The 23,101-nt window shown below is 37.4% G+C and overlaps 1 protein-coding gene across 1 annotated transcript in view; it reads left to right on the top strand.

The window, feature by feature from the left end:
• The window catches only part of LOC148070582 (receptor-type tyrosine-protein phosphatase gamma-like), a 201,901-nt gene that overhangs the window by 154,556 nt on the left and 24,244 nt on the right, over positions 1 to 23,101 (top strand). The window contains exons 7-13 of the mRNA XM_087800515.1: positions 1,801 to 1,958; positions 4,862 to 5,054; positions 11,410 to 11,594; positions 16,961 to 17,069; positions 17,432 to 17,481; positions 18,682 to 19,291; positions 22,869 to 23,016. Of these exons, the coding sequence (XP_087656641.1) occupies positions 1,801 to 1,958; positions 4,862 to 5,054; positions 11,410 to 11,594; positions 16,961 to 17,069; positions 17,432 to 17,481; positions 18,682 to 19,291; positions 22,869 to 23,016 (1,453 nt within the window). The remainder of the gene's footprint in view (positions 1 to 1,800; positions 1,959 to 4,861; positions 5,055 to 11,409; positions 11,595 to 16,960; positions 17,070 to 17,431; positions 17,482 to 18,681; positions 19,292 to 22,868; positions 23,017 to 23,101) is intronic.

Here is a 23,101-nt window from a genome sequence, read left to right as displayed (position 1 = left end):
ATACTATGCAATTTGGGAACATTTGCACACATTTTAGTGTGTTGCAGGGAAATATATGTAACTTTTCTAAAGGTAATCCTGCAGCTTCAATTTGGTTTCAAATATAGGTCGAACCTGTTTGTATGTTTGCTATAGCGAGTATATTTATGTGACACCGCTTGTATTTTGAGAGATTGTCATTTCTAATGTATAATAGTTTCTCATTATCGGTCTTGAATCCTGATGTTATTTAACTGAAAAAATCCATAAAATGTATTATTCTGTTGTGTCATATATATCCTTTAACACATAATGTAATAAACTAAAAACTTAAACTAAATAGTATATTAAAGTTAATTTCATAGTGTAGTTGCAGTCACTCAAGTGAGTCAGGAGTTTCATCCTGAAGTATGTCAGTCATTATTAAAACATTTGTCCTCAATGTTCGAAAGTCTTGCTCAGTTGTCTTGGTTAAATAAGCTCAGCCTCCAAATAAATCGAACACAGAAACTTGTCGCGTTCGATCAAGGCAAAGTTTTCCGTGGTCCCAACAGGGAAGGCAGTTGCTTAATTTGCAACCCGCACGCCTCTACTGCGCAGCGGGTGGTTAAATTTCTCCCAGCGCTGGCTTCTCTTGTTGCGAGGCTAGTCTGAGGCATGCACTGTAGGTATGACTCTGCTGTCTTTGTACTTCATTTCTGGTTGCAATTTACATGAAACCTCAATAGAGCAAATTCCCTTTGACAAGCTCACCGGCTAGCCTGTCCCTGTGAAGTAAACCTGATTTAATGGCTGGATGTGATTTACATAGCAGCTTCAAGAAAGAACCCGTCGGTTTGGAGTGGAGTCTGTGGCTTTGTCGGGGGGGTTGGGACACAGATGTAGGGACTGATAATGATGTGGTAGCTAGATAGTAAGATATGTCTGCTTAGTAGAGAGGAGCCTCACTAGAAGTCCCATAGAGCAGCCATTTGGCTTTTCGAGCTATTAAAACCCACAGGCCAGCCGATTGGATAGAAACCACCTGTAGACATTCATTTTATTATGTAAACGAAGCGATCATTGTCCCACCACAGGAGGGAACATGGTGAGAGGGAGTGGGGAGGGGAGAAGCCCAGAGAGTAAAAAAAATAATAAAGAAAGGTCAGTTACAAAATTGAAATTAAAAACAGTGGGAGTCTGAGTCTTAATCCTGGATGGAAACTAGGTGGAAGAGGGGCAGAAATAATGATAAGGAGAAAGTGGTTAAACTAAGTTTTAGGATTTATATTACATAGAAATTGGTAAGTTTTGGGATAAGAACCTAAATAAGGTTATGATTGGGGGTTGGGGGTTGGGGTTATGGTTAGGTAAATAAGGGGGAGAAAAAGATACAAATGAAGAAAGGTCAGTTACAAAATTGAAATGATTCAGTTCAAATATTATGAAAGTAAAAACTGCACTGCGACTCGTAACGGCTTCAAGAATGCACTTGTCGATCGACTTTAATATCAGGTGACTGGAGCAGTTCCTGTTGTCAGCAGCTGGATCACAGTTAATGCATTGAGATGGTGTGTTGGTTGCTCCGTAAAAAAAAAAAACAGTTTAAACACAAAGGGAGGCCCAATTATAGGCAATCAATGCACTTGTGCCTGTCCATAGCAGGTCACTGAACAAGGCAGGGAATATAAATGGAATCAATAACATAAACTAGGAGGCTTGGAAACAGTCAGCACCTGTTTTAACCTGGCTATGCACACACCATTATCTCCAATCAGGTGACGAGTGCTGGGCTGCTAGTGTATTGATTGGACCACTTTGTCTTCCCCTTTTCTCATTTAGAGAAAGAGACTTTCCTGGAGCCATTTGTACTCAAGGACTTGCTGCCGTCCATGCTGGGAAGCTACTACCGCTACACCGGCTCGCTCACCACGCCGCCCTGCAGCAAGGTTGTGGAATGGATTGTCTTCAGCAGACCCATCTATGTGTCCTACAAACAGGTGAGAAATACACACAAGAAAAGGGAAATCATCTCTAATAAGTATCCATATATGTATAAATGAGTTAAAGACTTAGATTCATACACTGCTTCCCCATTTTCTTTTTAAAAACTCTTTACAAATATCCCAACTTTAGCTGTGAGATACATCGTAGACATGATGTGCGGATGAAGCTTCATGAAACCCAGCAGATGGTAGACCTCTATTTGAAGTGAATCTAAAAAGAAAAAGAATGGCCTTTAAGAGGAGCAGCTTCACAGTAACCCAAATAATTCACCCTCTTCTTCATCCGACGACTTCTGACCATTCATTATTCTTTTTATCGACAAGTCTCTTTTGAATTAATGTTGTTTGGTGGCTCTGAAGGAAAAATCATGGGTTAAGATTGATTGGAATAGAAATAAGAGCCTTGACGGCTGTTCTTTTCCTCTCTTCTTTCTATGCCTCTGATTTATTTCTCTTCATTCATTCTGCTTGACTTTTTATTTTGGATGATCGTGGAAGTAGGTCAGCGGGAGTGACGGCAGTTGCTTTGGGCGAGCTCTCTGAGTGGATCGATGCTCAGGCGCTTACACAACTCTGTCACCTTAGATGCTCCCATCAAAGAGACGTGTGCTTTGAACGCGCTCGAGTTTTCCACGGATACATGTGTCAGGCTGCTTCACCCGGAAAAATCTCTCCAAGTGGTTCTTGCAGGGATTTTTTTTCAAAGGAATTTCAAGGTTGTGATATTTGGTTTGCTCATGTTGTCTGGTTTTGGGATTGTGTTTTTGATGCCTTGATGTCGAATTCGGGTCATTTGCCAAGATGTTTAGCAGGAATCTAGTTATTTCTAGTAAGCCTTCTATGGAGGTAAAACTGGGGCATACATCCCAGATACCAGGGACATGAGATCTGTACCAGAACTATAAGTTCCAAACACATAACTTCATATTGGTACCCATAAACCATAGGGTACACATGTGTAGTTACAGACTCATGTACGCGTTTTACCTTCATATTCCTCCACCCATATTTTTCCTTCTCCAAAGTTATCCTCTCTATGACCTCATTTAAACATACATGAAACACATGTTCCTATTTTCTCCGGTAACTGCAGCTCTTTACATTCTCTGTTGAACATGTCCTGATGTGTCTGTTCAGCTAACTTCATCTGCACATGATCTATCCCTTATATACTTGTTTGTAGTTCTGTATTTTCCTAGTAATTCCCATTGAAGGCCAGAGACTGAAACTGAGTACAAACATCAGAGTTGTAACAGTTAGAAACACGTTGTAGCAATGTTAGAAACATGTGTACAGCATCAAATAATGATTTTAAATACATTTCAAACAAGGAACTCATGGGCAATGCATTATCAGAATATACACAATCTTTACTACAATGCAGGGAATTTCCTGTCGACATCGATCCCAACACTTTCTAGTATGTAATTTGTACTTATTATTTTAATCAGATTAAATAACTACTGTGCTGAAGCTCTCTGCCATCAATAAGAACAACGATGTACTCTTATTTTACATATTTTACCTGAATATTTCCAAACACCTAATGGTACCCACAGATATTGCCAAGATGTATTTTGGCCACCACCTGGGTGACCTAGATTGGAACCCCACTTTTTTTTTTCTTTTTTTTTTTTCAATGTAAACGATATATTATTGACTGTGTATCTTATTTTTTTATCTTGACCAAAGCTAAGAAAGACACAAGGGGAGCTGTGGTGAACATGGTAGTACACTGTACTTTTAGAAAAGGACTTCATTCCAACGCTGGCACTCACTAGCTGGTCTGACTTTGTATTGTCTTTTCCAACACACTGTTAAAATAATCCATCTGCTAACACAGAGCGTAAGGATTGGCACACAGTTGAAATCCATGTCTGGCTACTTGGTGCAGCACACAGCCTGTACCAAACCAGTAACATTAAAGAAGAGGCCAAGGCTGGCATCGATCTTCAGATTCCACAGTTGCTCACAAGCCCTACCAGCGAGTTTATTGACTAGACTTTACTTGTTAATCAAAAATCTTATTCCAATAAAACATGATAATGATGATTGAAACTGACACACCAATTACTTGCTATTATTTTAATGTCATTTTTTTTCATCCACCTTTTTTGATTCAACAGAACCAGGCTATCCAATGATCTATGGCTCTGTGAATGACTGTAAATAGTACTAGGACTTTTTGCAGTTACTAGGTAAATAAACTTGACATAACAAAAGCCATTATCTTGTTTTATACACAGATTAACATGCAGTAAAATTGCAACGGCAAACCAAAGAATTTAAAACCTTGGAGTTAAAGTATTCCGACAGAAACACACAAAAAAATAGTACATACACTTCCGACTGCATTTTCCTTGCACTGAAACATTTTGCTTTTACTAAATATAAATAAAAACACTCATTTGTTCAATGATAACATAAGTAGAACTGGTTGTCTAACTCGGGCTTGGACTGCAAAAAAAGATCTTTCACTGTGGATAAAAACAACAGGATGAGAAAACACAAGTTTCCTGAACATAAATGGACTGTGGGGGATTTATGCTCGATTGGACAAATCAATTTTGCTGATTCATCAGATTATTATTTTGTGTCTACTCTTTGGCCACAACAATGGAAAACTTTGCCAGACATAAACTCTTACTTTAACAGTGGACTCATGTGCAAGGTCATGTTTGATTTTCCATTCACTATTAAAAAGGCGATTATTTTATCGACCAATCAGCAAAAAAAAAAGCAGAGCTCCAACATTCATTCATGAAGTAAAAGTTTGGAAATTGTTGGGTTTGATTAAAAGAAAAAATAAGAAAATTAATACATTTATCCAGAGAAATAACGAGGGTTAGGTTCAAGTATTCATGTGTTTGACTATTTCCTTTTTTTCTTCCAAACAGCTGGAATCATTCTATTCCATTTTTACCACGGAGCAGCAGGACCATGTCAAGTCGGTGGAATACTTGCGGAGCAATTTCCGGCCCATTCAGTATCTTGACAACCGGGTTGTGTACAAGTCCGCGGTGAGAGATGCCTGGCAGCACGACCTGACTGGGGGTGGCGGCGCCACCTACAGTACCGAAGCTACCAAAGGTATGCTAACATGTTTTGTAGCTGTTTCCACTGATTTTAATCAAAACATCAACTATAAAAGAGAAAGATACGGAACTGTCGCCACTGGTTATATAAAGCACATGAATGTTACTGCATGAACACTAAGCCAGAGAAAGTTTTTATTGGTAATGAACTAGCTAGATTCAGATGCACACAGTCATTGTGTGTGTGTTTGTGCCTGTGTTTGCAAAACCAGTGAGATGGTTAAGTCCCAGAGCATAAGGCAGTGGGAGGCCTACCAGACATCCTCCTACTCCTGCCTCATTACCACTCCAACAACACTCATCCCCATGGTGCATGTGTGTGTGTGTGTGTTGATGCGTATGTGAGCTTGTTTTAATGTGTGTGGTCTACTGCACCTGTGCTTTACATGTACATATTTATGCCCCAGCTTTAGGAGGGATTCATTATAAGATAAACAAACATAATGTGTGAGTGTGAGTGGAGGAGGGTGAGGCGGGGTGGGCGGCGCTCCTTCTTCCTAGCACTCGTAGGGAGGAGGAAGACGTGAGGAGAGTAACAGCAAACTGACCACCATCCTGTGACACGGTCTAGAGCAGGGGTTTCAAACTCAATTGACCGCGGGGCCACCTGAGGTAAATTCACGTGGAGATTTTTATGGTGCAATTAATCCGATCTACACACTGTAGTTAAGCTGCATAAAGCTTCCGATGGGAATGTTTACTAGCGGCACCAAGTGGTTAAAGAAAATAACCGCACAAGCTTGACGGCTAGAAAATACTTTTTCCATCATCGGTCGACACTAGTTCAGGAGACCAGCAGGTAGATCTATGTCCATTTTTATGTAGTGACTCTGTCCAAAAAGACACACTTGAAAACACACAGAAAATAAAGACGCGCTAAAGAATAATCCCGACCCATTTGTCGACATGAGGGTGAGAGGAAAATGAGCGAAGCTAGAATTTTGGGTGAACTAACGCTTTAAATGAGAAGATGTAAGTAAGTAAGTAAGCTTGCTTTTCCAGACCAGGGTCACAAAGCGCTTAAACAATCAAACCAATATTCAATGAAGTACTGTATATACTTTAAAGATCAAGATAAAACTGAGAACACAACAGGAGTTCCAGAAAATCAAGGAAAAGCCTGAATAAATAAAAACGTCTTTAGATGTTTCTTGAAAGAGTCAGTAGATCCATCAAGCGCAAAGAGAGAAGAAGAAGCCCAAAGCTTAGGAGCAACAGCCTGGAAGGATTTCTCTCCTCTGGTCCTGAACCGTGTGCATGTAATGTAAATGTAAATAAGTGAAGGGTGTGGTGATTCAGGTGTGGCTGTGACAACATGATGGAGGTGAAGATTGACATTCTACTATTTTTGTTTATGCAATATGCATCGATGCATATGGAATAAACTGTAAATAAATATTTTAAACATGTTGCTTTGATAAGTAAATGTTACCCTGTCCAAAGCTTATTGGGAAGATGTTCTGTCATTAATCTTATGGTTTTTTTGAACATCATTGTCTCTTTGTGATTCGAGGAGGGAGATACCCCAAAATATTTTTCAGTTACAATTAATGGAATGATAACATTTAATTAAAAAAAAGGTCCATGTTAACTTATTGCACATAAAATGTGTGTTACAGTTTAACGTTCCTAGAAGACTATTTTTTTTATCTACTTTACGGCTGTGGATTAGAGACGGAAGTTGCATTTGGTTGCACTCATTTCTGTCATGTCTGAAGGATTGAGAACAAGTTTCCACGAAGACAGAACCAATTAAACACAGGGCCAGTCTAAGTTTTCACGACACTCTTGAGTTTTCACGCCACTCTTGTCCGTTTGTAGGTTTTCATACAGTGACTTTTGTGACGGGCCAACAGGCAGGAAAACAAAGAAAAAAAATGTAATTTAAAAACTATAACATAAATGATTTAAAACAATCACATTTCATATAAACATCAGTTTTATTTTTGCTTTTATGCTTTTACTGTCAAATTTGGACTTTAGAACTCACACTATGACTTTGTTAAGATAGCTTAAAATGTTTTAAGTGATTTCCTCTTAAATTCACTAGTAGTTTAAAATCTTTTAAGTAAAAATATACTGTTTTATTTTTGATCATTTTGTGCTTCTTTTTTTTTTATAAATATCATCAACGTAGTAGTATAACTCACATTTAATATATGTATCACATTTAAATATATCTTAAAATATACATGTATTAAGCATACTATTTAAAATAACTTTTTATTTTTGTATATTCGCTTAAATCCTTATGTAGGGCAATACATACTTAGTAAGATTATTAGCTGAGACCAAAGGTCCTAAAAGAACCCTAAAAGAAACCCTAGTGATAAAAAAAAAAGAAGTAATAAACTAGTAATAAAAAAAACAAAAATATAATATAGTTCTTGGAATAACATACAGCACTGCACAAACATGATAGCAGGTGCACTCAATCAGTCGGCTACATGTGGAATGAAATTAAAACTGACTCAGGCTGAGCATGAAAACCTTCCTGCTGCCGGTAACAGTCTCCCTCCGAGCGTCGTCGCTGCTGTGCCCCAGTGTTCCCTGAGTGACAGCCCACCTCACATGCAGCCGACCGAAATAGAGAATTGACGCACGTAATAAGAAAACAGGGTTTCTGCTCAGTTCTTGTCACAGCAGATAGACGTTTATGGAAATGTGCTGGACCGTGTGTTCTGAAGCAAAAAATGATGAAGCTGTGTTTTCCGTTTTTTAGACGTACCAGAACTTTCTGTTTGTGAAATAAACAGATAAGATACAAGCGCCACATCAGTTTCCCACTGTCACAGAGCCAAGTATTGCAACATGAAACATGTGATTTATTTCCTTCAGAACTTATTAATACATGACTAAGAAAAGGAGAAAATGTTGTCACTGTCAGACCTGTTGCTGTGACAAAACATTTTGGGATTTTCCAAATTTTTCTTTTCTTTTGGGCATTATGTGTTTATTTCTTTATGAGCCCTTGAACCTCCTTTCTGCCCTGTAAAGATCAACGAGGCACGTTTTGGAAGATAATCAAAAACATTCCTGGTTTCCCTGGATTTTCCTTACTTCAACAATTCCTGAATACCTAAACCAGCGATGAGCCTTGCAGATAAAAAAAAATAATAATAATCTATTAAAAACTGCTGCCTTAAACGTGTTTCATATAGAAAAATAAAACTTATATCATGTGAAATAACATGAGCATGTGACTCTTGCGTAGTGAAACTAAGTAAAACACAAACTCTAGAAACAAAATATTGCTTAAACACAAACATGCTAACACATTGCTAACATATAGATATATCCATTGTCAAGAAAAATCTCTGAACTTTCACAACACAATCTGGAGCTTGTAATCCATGAGTTTGTGTCTTTTCGTTTCGACTATTGCAACAGTTTATTTTTGTGTCTAAACAAGAAGGAGCTGTCTCGCCTGCAATACAAAATTCTGCAGTAGGATTCGCACTAGTAGGAGAACTCACATTTTCAAGATCCTTGAAACTCTTCACTTTCTGCCAGTTTCTTTCAGGTTCATTTTAAATTCTGGTTCTTACTTTCAGATCTATTCATGGTCAGGCTCCTCCTTACATCACTGATCTGATCCAGCCTTACACCACAGCTCGGGCTCTGAGGTCTTTGGATCAGAATCTACTGATGGTTCCTTAACAGGCTTCTGGACCAGAGGAGAGAAATCCTTCCAGGGTGTCTCTCCTAAGCTTTGGAACGTTCTTCCTTCCATAATCTTCCTTCCAGAACCAGACTCACTGTTGACGGCCTCCTGCTGTGACCCGCTGTGCGGAAGGATGGGGGGTAGATAGATAGACGGAGAGAAGAGTGAGGGATGATACAGTGAAAGAGAAGAGGAGAGTATAGAAGAGTCCATGGAGGAGATTCTGGATCTGATGACATGGTGGAGGTCCTGGAACAGCAGCATCTCTGGAGGTGGAGCCCTGGGGCTCTGGGAGAGAAATAAAAAGTGTGGGTTTAAACTGCACAGTTGATGATTGTAATGTAGAAAAGGAAGGATATACAGAGCTCGGTGTCTATAACTCCTCCAGCAATCTAAGCCTATAGCAGCTTAAGAAAAACAAAAGGGACTGATTCAGGCAGAGCCTGAGTCAGAGGGTTGATAAGTTTAGATTAGATGTTTAATGTATGTTGGAGCTAGGTCATGTGAAGCTTTATAGGTTAAGAGAAGGATTTTAAATTGTATTTTAAATTCTACTGGGAGCCAATGTAAAGAGGACAGCACAGGGGGTGGGGGCACTTAGTCTTAGTCAGGATACAAGATTCAGAGTTCTGAATGAGCTGAAGAATTCTGAGAGACTTCTTAGAACATCCTGACAAAAGAGAGTTACAATAGTCCAGCCTGGAGGTAAAAAAAAAAGCATGGTCCATTTTTTAAGCTAGATCATTAGTTTACGGTTGTTTGAGATGTTGTGGACCAACTAGTAGAACCTCAGTTTCTTCCGAGTTCAGTAAAAGGAAGTTTTAGGACATCCAGGACTTGATATCTGTAATACAGGACTGTAGTTGTGTTAGCCTATTTCTTTCATCTTGTTCATTGACAAGTAGAGTTGGGTGTCATCAGCATAACAGTGAAAGTGTATAGAGTGTCTTCTGATCAAGTCCCCTAGTGGGAGCACATAGATTGTGAATAGGATTGGACCAAGAACAGAGCCTTGTGGGACACCGTAGCTGACCTTAGTGTGTGTCGATGAGAGGTGGTTGACATGGACATAGTGCGTTCTATCCGACAGCTAAGATTGAGCAGTTCCACGTATGCCTATATGGTTTTCTAAACTCAGTAGAAAAATTTGGTGTCAACATGACCACCAAACTATTTTACTACAATTGGTCAAAAATCCTTTCATTTGTTTTCTTATAAATTACTGAGTTTTTTTTAACCAGGAAGATAAAACCAGATCCTGAAACAACAACTAAACTATGGTGGATTTAACCTGAACAACAATCAAGACAGAGACAAGAGGTGTTACTTGCAGTGGAGAATGATGTACCTTTGTGCCCCGTAATACATATATTATCTCCCGGATGTGCGTGTGATGACTTTCTTATCTGGGATGAAAGCGTCTTCATCAGCTCGCCACAGCACAAAAGCTTTCATGGCTTAATCTGCTGAGTCGGGGAAAAATACAATCGCTTGAAGACAACTTGAAGACACGGGAGAAGAAGATTGAAGATGGTTGGATGCTTCGTCATTCGAGCTGAGTCTCAGATTGATCTCACTAGTGTACTTAAAACCCCCTTCTTCTCAGAACCGAGAGATCAATAAGCACTGTGTAGGTTTACATCAAATACTTTTTATACTTAATCTGCAGATTCTTTTTTATTTATCTAAATAAATGTTGTGACCCTGGTTTGTAAAAGACGCCTTACAAATTAAACTTACTTACATTATTCTACAAGTTGGTTAGTGGGTGTTTTGTTGGTCATTTTCAGTTGAACATTAAGTACGACATTCATTGTTTATCATCATTATATTCGCACATTATCATTATCATTTTCCACCTTTTTATGTTGTTGTTCATTATGTATTCTACATTTTCAGCATGAGCCATTAGCTGTGTTGATTTAAAAAAAATTAATAAAGTTATAAATATGATTTTCTATAAGTATAGTATTTTTTTTTTCGTCTAGTTGAGTTTTAAAAGTATTAATTAAGTGTTACTTACATTCAAGTTCGTGTATGCATTATTTGTAATTGCCTTTATCTCAGTAAGAAACTAAACCCCGCAGAGTGAGGCACTTGGAATTGTTCTCACGTCTCATTGGTCAAGTAGAGACATCTTGTGGTCAACAACTGCATGACACGTCCTTCAGAGAGCGAAGCTACTCGTTTGAAGATCTCTGACGCGGGAACATCTCGACCACTCACCCACGTGTTCACTTAATATTTAATTATTTATCATTTTTAACGTATTCAGTAATACAAGGGAATCATTTGAAAGATAGAAGAATAAAAGTTAGAAGTAAACACACTTGGCAAGGAAGGTAAGAAGCACAAAATAAACCAAAAATAATTGTCAGGACAGAAGAAGATCAACAATACTCATAAGAACTGACATTAGCAGCACATTTATTTTTATTTAACTGACAAAAACATTTAGAGTAACAATCAAAATGTTGTGTCTGGCAACCACACTTTTCAGAAATGTGTCACTGTAATGTTGTGGAATCTCTGTTGCTTGAATGCCAAATGCAACATATGCATCTTTTTTCTATAAATAATGTTTTTGCCTTTTCCTTCACGTTCCACCTTCACCTATATTTTTTCCCAAACCCACCTGCGACCAGTTCTTCCCCCACTAACTTCTCTCTCCTTCTCGGTCCTCCAGTTTGTAGCAGCGCTCCCATCAACATGAAGGTCCAGCATGTGAACGGCAGCACTCTGGTGGTCCGCTGGGCTCACCCCGAAGTGACCTACCACCCGCCCATCCATCACTTCCTGGTGTCCTACAGCTGGACCGCTCACGACGACAGCTACGAGGAGACGCACCTGACTGATGCCCACCACAGACTGGTACGCTTTTCAAACTATGGGATAGATGACAGGAATTATGAGGATGATGATAGGATTTATGAGGATGATGATGATGATTAGTAGTAGTACTACATACTGATACATATACTGCTATTACTACTACTACTACTACTACTACTACTACTACTACTACTACTACTACTAAAAATAATAATAAGAACAACAAGAACAAGAACAATAATCATAATAATACGGCTACTACTAATACTACTACTAATAATAATAATAATAATAATAATAATAATAACAATAAGAATAACAATAACGATAAAAATAAATATAACCAAAATAATATTGCCACTACTATTATTACTACTTCTACTAATAATAATAATAATATAATAATAATCCTACGACTAATAGTAATACTACTACTTATACTAGTAATATTACTAATATTACTACTATTACTACTATTACTACTAAAACTAATACTAGCACTAATACTTATACTACTAATATTAAAACTACTAATACTAATATTAATACTAACACTACTACTACTTTTGATAATAAAACTAATACTACTACTACAACTACTGATACTACGTAAACTACTAATACTAATACTAGGACTAGGACTATTACTAGGACTAGTGCTAATACAAGCACTAATACTTCTCATATTACTACTACTAATAATAATAATGAATATGAATAATACTACTAAAACTAATACTACTATTACTAATACTAATATTAATAATACTACTAGTACTACTAATCATAAAAATAATAATTATAAACAAATTTTTATATTTTAATTGAAATTGTCATTTTAAATACATGTATTTGAAAGGGCCTTTCTGGACACTCAAGGTCACTGTACATTCAAAACAACAAAGCTCATTAAAATGTCATTAAAACATTAAAACGCATGTCAACATAGAAAGTATCAGCAGTTAAAATGGTGGAACAGGTGAGGGAAACTAATTCAAAATACTTTTTTTTTTATATTTGTATTTTGTATTTATATTTTTGGTAATCATTTTTTGATTGTTTACTTGGGACACTTTGACAACTCCTTGGCAGATGTATACACTGTCTGAGTGATTCTCTTTAGCTCAGCCATGCATTGCTGATTCACTCAAGAACTAGTTTGTGCAGTAGATTGTTTTACAAAAAAAACGAACTCTGTAAACCTTAGTAAGGCCAAAACATTGAACGCCTTTTATGGAGGACCTACTGAGAGAATCCATCAAGGTCATATTAGCAGAATTAAACTGTCTCTCCAAACACATTTTTCCTTTCGAAGGGCAGTTCATCACCATATGGACAGCGTTCTGGGAAAGAAGACACTATAAATTACTATAGAAGTTTCAGGGAAGCCACGAGGATTTAAGGTCCTTTGTCACCTGACTTGACGTCATTTAAAGATGTTTAGTTTTAGTTTATTTATTTTTGAATAACGTTCACTCCTTTTTTTCAATCTAAAATTTAAAAAAAACTTTAATAAGGAACCTTAAATTAAAGATTTTCAAGAGTTAATGAAAAGTTTACGAAATATTTTAGAAACAGTTTCAAATTTTGTATAACAAGAGACCTTTTATTTAATGGACCCTTAAATCAGAATCTTGCCTTGATTTAATGTGACCACAGTGAGCCATGATAGGAGGATGTGGATCAAGCAGCAGGACTGTCACCAGGTTTCTTCTGCGCTCACCATTTAGAATACTAATGCCTGGCTGAAGGGAACGCAGGGCTGCATGTCCTGGCAGCAAAAAATGAAGAAAGTGAAATGACCATGAATGAAAAGAAAAAATCCCTTCCAGCTAGGGAGGTAGAATTTTCCAATGTCCAAAATTTCCAGTTTTTTTCTATCAATTCCACTGTTTCAGTTTTCCATTTCAATTCCACTCCTTTCCTTTGATACGATCCCTCTTGGTGACAGCTGCTCGTGTTTTATCATATGCTCCTGTCACTGCTCCAGTTCTAACAAGAGGGTGAATTTGCACTAAATTAGTGCAGACATCCATCAGGTTACTATCATAGAATCATCTTTTCACTCCACTCCTGCCCCCAAACTCAGAATTAAACAGCATAATAGCGCGAGGAATGAATGAGTCCCTGAGTCTATTAGTGTTGTATCATGGTAGCAGCATTCATGCTCCATCCGCTTCTCTGTTAACTGATGACAGTGTTCAGAGGATGACTGTGGGTGGTGACCGGGGGTGACCCTTGACCCTCAGATCACACAAGGGTTAATTGAGTTCAATGTAAGGTCAATGTAAAATGGTTTAATATTTTTCACAAAACATACATGTTTTGTACTAAAATGATGGTGAATTTGTATCAATGTGCAACTGATAGCTCCCATTACATAAGAAAACTTTCTCTCGCTGCACATTTTTTTTGTCAATATAACTTGGACAGAAACAGATTTTACAATCACAGTCATATTTCAAATAGAGGTCTGTCATTTATTTTTAAGGCATAACAAAAATCAAATCACCCTGAACCTTTTATCCAAATTGCGCTTTGCTGTTGACCTGTTCGTCTGCAGCGCATTTGAATTTGACGTAATAAATCTGTCCCACACTTTTGGCATGACTCGGCTCGGAGTGGATTGGAACAGACCTAAGCAGTAGTGCAGCTCCATCTGGAATGACCCGGTTGCTAAGAAAACCTTCCGACAAAATCTTAATACTACATCAATTCTATAGTTAAAATGAGAATCAACGTCTGCACATCGTGTCTTACTTTAAAATCTGAATTGATCTTTGATTTCTGAATATTTCAACACAAATATTTTTTTATAGAGATATATATTATATACTTTATTATGACATTAGCCAGTCCTCTTACACAAAAGACAGTCTCTTGCATATTCTATTTAAAGTCTGTATACTGATGATAATGTTATATTTTACTTCGTATTCAATCTCTTAATAAATTATTTTCCTTTAACTTTAATCTCGAAATAAATATTTTCTCTGACTTTAATCTCGTAATTAAGTATTTTCCTATGACTTAAATATCGGAATAAAATATTTTTCTATTTCTTTAATCTCAGAATAAAGTATTTTCCTCAAACCTGTCAAACCATATATATTCCTTTGACTTCAATCTGGTAATTAAGAATTCCTTTTTTTTTACGAGTTCAATCCCATAAAGTACTAATCTTGTTATAAAGTATTTTTCTACTACTTTAATCTCATAATAAAGTATTTTTCTACGACTTTAATCCTGTAGTAAAGTATTTTTCTTCAACTTTAGTCTTGTAATAAAAAAGAAATCTACTATTTTAGTTACTTTAATATCGTAATTAATTATTTTCCTATGACTTAAATATCATAATAAAGTATTTTGTACGACTTTAATCTCGGAATAAAGTATTTTCCTCGAAACTAAATCTCAAATTTAATAACTTCCTTTGACCTCAATCTGGTAATATAATATGTTTGTACGACTTAATCCCATAATAAAGTATTTTTCTATAACTTTAATCACATTATTAAGTATTTTTCTATGACTTTAATCCTGTAATTAAGTATTTTTCTATGACTTTAATCCCGTAATAAAGTATTTTTCTACAACTTTAATCCCGTAATTAGGTATTTTTCTATGACTTTAATCCCGTAATAAGGTATTTTGTACAACTTTAATCAGGTAATAAAGTATTTTGTACGACTTTAATCTGGTAATACAATTTTTAACTACCACTTTAATCTTGTAGTAAAATAAAAATAAAAAATGTGAGTTGCTTATACCGATACAATATATTAATTTGTAATGTTGTCTCTCATAGTCGTTGTAGTTGAAAAATGATGATCTGCCACATCTGAATGTACTTCCTGTCTTTGTGTCAAAGCCAATCTTTCCAAATGATACAACATGGCAAGACGTATGTTTTCCCTATAAACGTGTCCTTCCGAAAACCAATATTATTCCCTGCGTACCGTGTTGTTCCTCAAGTAACTGCACCAGTGTCCTATGCTTCAAATGAGAGATTGTGTGGTTATACTCTGTTCTACAAACATTTTTGGGGTCAACATCCAAAATTTTGTTCAAGCATTCAATCCATTTTCTGTATTTAATTAGTATGTTTATTTATTTATTAACAAAAGTATAGTTTATAAATGTAATGAGGATTTTATCCTTCCTCCATCTTCTCTCCTGATTAAGTTACATTGGGGCTGGGCAGAAAGCAGAGGCAGAGCCCAAAACGTCCTTCTCTCAGGAAACTTATTCAAGCTCTTCTTGTAGAAAACTGAGTGACCCTAGGCCAGCCATGAGACTCCAGCGTGTTGTGGGTCTGCCTCATGGTCTCCTCCCAGCTATACATGTCTGGAATTCTTGGGAGAGACATAGTAAAGAGTTGCTAAATCCACCTCTTCTGGCTTCTCCCTATGTTAGGCTGGGACAGTTCTACTTTGAGTAAGGGTTGACCTCTTCTTCTTTGCTATTATGACCATGTACTGCATGAGAGTAGAACCATTCATTGTAAAAATGGAAAGCTTTGTGTTTTTGCTCAGCTCTATCTTAACAACTATTGACTGGTAAAGACCTCATGAATGAAGATGATGCATCAATCCTGCTTCATCAAGATGCTTTAAATACTCTGCTTTCGAACGAGGACAAGACAATCTATACTTTCCCACATTGCGATGGTCTCAGACTTAAGGGAGCCAACTAACATTAGGCTTTAAATCCACACAGTATGGTCAACCATGCTATCAGAGAAAACTATCAGAGGCTATCCAAAAGTACAAAGTCAAATGTCCTTCCAAATCCAAAATTAAACTAAGTATATTAAGAACTATTGGACTTTCCTTTGCGGTACAAGTAGACTTCAATTATTCACCACTGAGTTCTAGGGTCAGCCTCAGCAATCAAGACACAATGTCTCTTGTGTGTCTCTGTATATGATTAAAGATGTGTTAGTTTTGGTAGTGGACAAGGAGAAGAGTCCACTATAGACATTCCCTGCCTAGCCTCTCTAAAGGTTTGGTCTTTCCAGGTCTGCTGCCAACATTCCACCAGATAGTAATCAGTTGGCAGCTCATATCCTCTCTTGCCCTGTGTGTCTTATACATTCAAAATCTTTAAAAGGTTCATGGATCGCCTGGTCCCTCGTCTAGGACCTGATAGTCATGTCAGACCCTCCTAGAGGCTCGCAGTCTGTCAACAACTTAGCTCTGATCTGGTATATAGACACCAATGACATCATTTTCCTGTCTAGAAATGGATACCAGTAAATGACTTTCCACTTTTTGGATATCTTTGAAAGACTCACAATATGAAATGACCGTTCAATAACCTGCAATTCCTTCATTAGATGGATGGTCTACAGGTGAATGTAGAAATAAACGTAATGACCATGTTTTCATGATTGTGTTTTTCAGGAGGCTATCATTTCTCCTGTCTCTGCGGACGTCCTTTATCTGTTTCGAGTTCAGGCCATCTGCACCAACGACATGCGCAGTGACTTCAGCCAGAGCATGCTTTTCAGAGGTAATACTCACACAAACAATTTGCTTTACAAGTAGTGGGTTTATGAGTGTTCATTTAACAGCTAATGAGGCTTCATGAAACACTGTCCACTTTTTTTAAAAGGCCACTTCATGGCTCTCGCTGCTCTATAATATCTGGCTCTGAATCATTTATTCAATGAAATTCACTGTGACTAATATGACATAAATATGAATAATAATATTAATTATATACAATAATATGATATGACAAGTTGGAAGGAAATTAGTCATCATAATACGGGTATATAACATATTTGAAGTTATAAACAGAAAAGTTTTCTCTCCTCATATAACCTCATGTACTCCACTTCCACTGTTTAATAATGTATTCTTGTGTTACAGCAAACACTACCAGGATCTTCGAGGGAACTCGAATTGTGAAAACAGGAATGGTAAGACATCCATCTTTTATCCAACGGGTGAAACTTCTTCTTCTCATCAAGAGATACATTTTCAAAAAGAATAGATGAGTGCAGCACAAATAGGACGACAAGCTTGAAGTTCTAGTTTGAGAAAAACTTACTTTTGGCTTACTTTAGCATCTGGTGTCCTGTAGGACTAGGTTCGGTTCTGGTGGAGCATGTCTCGTGTCTTACGGTCAATTACATAAAATCTATTAGGTCATACTGAGGTACATGCAGGGATTCAGACTAGGACTGTATAAGTAACTCATGATTCAATAGTGTTATGATATTTGGCCCACGATAATGATAATATCACAATGTATGATATCAGTGAGATTCAATATAGTTCAAGAAATGTAATCTACAATTTATCAACAATATTTGTGGCTAAAAAAGGGAAACTACCTATAAACAGGAAAATGTATTTTGCATGAATTCCAAATCTGTGTACAATGTACAAATTACATATTAAATGCATAAACTCCAAAAGTTACTTCTGATACTCAAAATTCAATAGCAACTTTGTGAACTTTGGCCTGTTTTAGTTTAACAATAGCTCACCAAGATAAGAGTAGTATAAAGATGAAAATAAATATTGGGCACCTTCCAGTACGCAACCAATTATGTGCAGAGTTATGTTCCACGTCCAGTACCGGGGAAGTGGAAACATTAAAGTGCTTTGGGTCAACCCTTAACACTTAAAGGCATATTTGTTTGTTTTTTTAAAGAACAGAAAAGAATCCTCAACACATTAAATTGCTGGACATTACTAAAATATTTCATGTCAGGACAATGGTTTCTGATATTAAACAGTGAGTAATAACTTTTTATGTAAACTTCATTTAAGACAGTATGCATTCACATATGTAGTGTTGCTATTTGTCAATTAAAAGCCAAAGTGGGATTTTCCTCACTCGTATTTTCCATCATTCTCGCGTCTGTTCTTTCCCCTACGGTTCTTCTTCCCCAACCCCTGTTTACAACTACTTTATCCTCATTTATGGGATTAGCACCCCCACAATCAGGGCAGTAGATTAAGTACTGGGGGTGCCATGGTGGTAAATCCAAAATGTGTGTTGTAATTAAAATGTAATTATATCGATATTTGCCGACAGTGTATCGACATAGAGCAGAACTATATATAAAGATATTTTTCACACCATTAATTCAGACACACATGTTCTCCAGCCAACAGTGTCTCCGGCATCGTCTGCAGACATGGCCCCCATCTCGTCTGGCTCGTCCACCTGGACGTCTTCGGGCATCCCTTTTTCCTTCGTCTCCATGGCGACCGGCATAGGTCCCTCTTCAAGCGGCAGCCAGGCCACGGTGGCGTCAGTGGTGACGAGCACTTTACTGGCCGGGCTAGGCTTCAGCGGCGGCGTCATCTCGTCTTTCCCCAGCTCGGTCTGGCCGTGCAGGACCCCAAAAAACAATCCCGCCGAGATAGGCACCAAGGCCGCCGTGGAAACGACCCCCAAAATCGACAAAGAAAGCGGCGCCGCACACGAAGACGACGGTTCTGACAGCAGCCAAAGCAAAGACGAGGATGACGGAAAGGAGAAAGAGGACCAAGAAGAGAAAGAGGATAAAACAAAGAAGAAAGTGAAGAAGGTGTCAAGATGGTGTCGTAAGGACAGGAATATGAATGACAGCATTGAAAATCATGATGCATCGCCACAGAAATCAGACGCGGCGGTGAAACAAAAACCGTGGGTAGAGTGCAATAACAACCACAGGCCTATAGGCAAGCAAGAGGGAGAACGAACCATCCATCAACACCCGCCTATTAATAATGGTGAGTGACCTCAATACAGTCCAATGTTGTGTTTCTATTTGTTTTCAGGTGGACTTTGTGACCTTGATAGATGTATAGCGGACTGTGACGACGTCTCTTGCACTTTTTGGTGCTCAGGTTGCGCATTCATGAACATTAGTTTTGAAGATGATTTTTTATGTTTTTCTAAAATATTGGTTATTTCCCCTTTTTTTTCTGCCTGTCTTAACTGTTACCTTACTATTTGCAGTCGTCTGAGCAAAGTACAACACAAACACATTTCACAGTCTTATGGATATTTACCCACTTATTGTGTAGTGTTTTATCAATGTTGTCTTTCAACAGTAGTAGTCTTGAGATACAAGTTGGGTTGAAAGAAAAGTTACATCTACATACACCTGCTATTCCAGGAACAAGTGATTTTTCTGAATCATTTTTTTACAGTGAGTAAAATCACATTTGCATCCATCCCAGTCTTCTTTCAATTAGTGTATTTATGACTGAATATATTAATAGTTACAGAGAGTTATGAACGAATCAGTTATACTTCCTATGAAGGTCTTGTGTAAAACAAATTATGAGAACTTACCCATATGATATTATAAAGTATTAATTATGATGTAATATGAGTTTATAATCGTGTTTGTTAACCAACATTTCTTAATAAAATGTAAGTGAGAACGGGGTTAAAGTTTACATACTGTACATGATTATAAACTATCATAGTGTATTTTATAATCATTTAGGTAAAATGTTTTAGAAATGTGTAATAAATTACAAATGTAAATTACCAACTTACAAACGAAAACTTCATAGAAATAGTTGTCAAACAGACTTTTGTGAAGATTGCTGATGGATACAAAAAAAACTAAGATCTAGACTAAGACCTGGTCTATAATGCATTATGGACTTATTTATAAAATGTTATAGAAGATGTTTTTTTTTTTAGCACAGTTCATAACTAAACTAATAAATGGATATATAATCCGACCACTTAATTACATAATTAACCTGGTTTTAAGTTGCTTGGCATGCCCTAATGTCCTTTATATAGCTGTTATTATGATGATTTATAAATGTGTTTATAAAGAGTTAAACACAAGCAAAAATACTGTCAAATATACAGTATATTTATAGGATTAATTTGATTGTAATAGAGATGCTATGAAATACTTTTTAAATAAAAATAAAAATACATTTTTAGAGAAGAGGAACAAATACAGTGTTTCCAAAATTACAGAGGATATATCTGATATTAATATTATAAATAAGATTGAATTCCTGCAAAGTATTATTTAACTCTTACGCAGCAGAATTTGTGAATTATAAGGTAAAATATATGCACAATGACATATATAAATGTTGTGTTTAATACGTTTGGTAGAAGATTGTTCGTGTGAGTTTCAACGCAAAGTTTATATTATTGTTTTTTGAGAATAATGTATAAATACTCGTGGTTTCATTTTGGCAAATTATCCGCTAACAGAATGTTTCGTTGAATAAGCAGGGAGAGGGTTACATATTTAATCTGGAAGCATAATCTGGAGACCTGATAGAGCAGACAAACACATCCAAAATGTCTCCCTAGGACATGCCGCTCCCGCTGTCCTCGTTTCACTCCTGCTTATGCATTCCCCATCCCTCACACTCCTCTACGTATCCTTTTTATCTTCCCCACTTTATCCTTCTCTTTTTCCGTGTTTCCCCCTGCACTGTCCTCATCCTACCCTCCCCTCCCCCCCCGCCGCCCCTCTCCCTGGCTTGCTCCATCATCCTCTCTTCGTCTCTCTTCTTTTGCTGTGAATGCTGGCCTACTTTCAGACATGGCACACGAGTCTTGGAAGCTCCGCTCAGCTGCAGGCACAAAAAAAGTCTCCATTTATAGTTACATATGTGTGTGCGTTCCGTGTGTGTGTGTGTCGGCGTTTGTTTATATCCTGCTGCATATTCCAGCATGCACGCGGGGAGGGAGAGGTTTAGCCTTTTTTTTTTTTTCTTTTTTGGGCTGGTTCACAATCATCAGAGGAGGAAGAGCAAGAGGGCAAAGGCAGCAGAGTGTGCGAGGGGGGAAAGCCAGTAGCAGTGGCAGCCAGCTGTGTGTTGGCGGCTCTGATGTAGCTCAAGGTAACGCGGCGGCAGACCGAAGGCGATGGGTGCCAGTGTCAGCACCAGCAACATCACTGCTGCACCAGTGGAACTGGGTAGGTGGTGTTGATGGTGCTGTGTTTTCATTGGATATTTTTTGAAGAGGGACATAAATGTTTTTTGTGTCATTTGACCGTGTGTTTTCCGAAGCCCTAGATACCGTTTACTTCTGAGTCATCCTCGCTGAAGAAGCTGTTTTCTAGATACGTATCGACATCATATGACCTATCGGGAGATGTGGACTAGATTGCATCATGGTGTGGGAGAGTGTGTTTTTTTTTTTTTTTGCTATAGTCAGCAAATCTCGCCCTTTAAAAAAAGCCAGGTGGAATCTTTGCGTTGCACTGAAACCTCAAGGAGGAGATTTGGTCAACCATACGATGTAACATCTGTTTTATCAATGTTCTCACTATTTAATAGTCACCAAGTTGGCCACCTAACCAAGAACAAGTGTGAGATTTTGATCCAAAAGTACCCAGAATTCAGCTGTCACATGAAAAAATATTGTTGAGTATTTCATAGCTTTGTGTCAAAACTCATCAGGTGAAAGTAAACTGCTGAACAGTATGACGTTATTGTTTGGATAATCATCTGTTTTTAGTTGATTTGTTCACTATTTAGTCAACATTTTGCACACAGGTCAGGATTAGATGTTCAAAGGACTAAAATGAGTGAGAACTCAGTTCGTTTAACACTTTTGGTCATTACAAAAAACTTGTGTCATGTTGGTGCGTTCATGTTTAGGGCTGAGGATGATCAGATGGACTGAAAACACATGACAAAAGTTAGTTTCAAATAAACTTAAAAGACTACACTAGTTTTAAATCATGTGTTGCTGGTCGATAAGTGAAGTCTGAACAGTCAGTTCTGTTCACAGAGACTCTATTAAACCATTTTTACTCCTTAGAATTGAAATTTGGAAATGAGTGTGTTCTTTTGCTCGAATGAAGTGTTTTTCTTCTTTTAACCAGTCTTTTTTGCAGTTATTAGCAGGAACAGTTTGAATTTGTCAGTATGAGTCAGACCTTATTCATTCTGTAATTCTCCATCTTGAAAGCAGAGTTTATTGTATTAAAACTCATTTGAAAATGTGATTTTGAATCATAAAGTGCTGGATTCTCTCGTGACTGTGGAAGATTATATTGTATTAAAAGTTGGTTTGCAACGGTCACTCTTAAGTCGCTGTAAGGATATTCTTCAGATATTCACTAGATCTCTAAGAAGTATTGTGAAGTTATCGTCCTGCTTAATTCACGGTTGATAGTCTCATATGAAATTGATTGTGTTTGTGAACAATTTTATGGTCTACATTTAGGCTTCACTTTCACTGTTTTCACTTGCTGTTTGTCAAGATATGAAGGAAGATTTCTTCCAGGCTCTTTCACTGCGGGGTCAAGTTCTACTGTGCTATCCTAAAGCTTCTGTTAATCTTCTCTATTTCCTTCCTCCTCAGTCTGGCCGCACACCAACTTGACCTGGCAAACTTGGAGTGGTAAAGATCCTGTCTTGTACCCTGTGGAATGGCTGGTACCACTGGTCTCTCTCTCAACTCTGACCCTGCTCTGCCTGATGCTACTGCTGACCCTGCTTGTCTACTGGAGGTAAGAAGCACAGATGGATTGATGGCTGGTAAACAGGTCTTCAAAAACACATAGTGAGATAAGAACAGTCTGAGTAATCTTAGGA

This window comes from Callionymus lyra, chromosome 10, assembly GCF_982586985.1.
Source record: "Callionymus lyra chromosome 10, fCalLyr1.hap1.1, whole genome shotgun sequence".
Classification (NCBI taxonomy): Eukaryota; Metazoa; Chordata; class Actinopteri; order Syngnathiformes; family Callionymidae; genus Callionymus; species Callionymus lyra.
The sequence above is the reverse complement of the archived record's forward strand: the minus strand, read 5'-3'. Positions and strand labels throughout refer to the sequence as shown.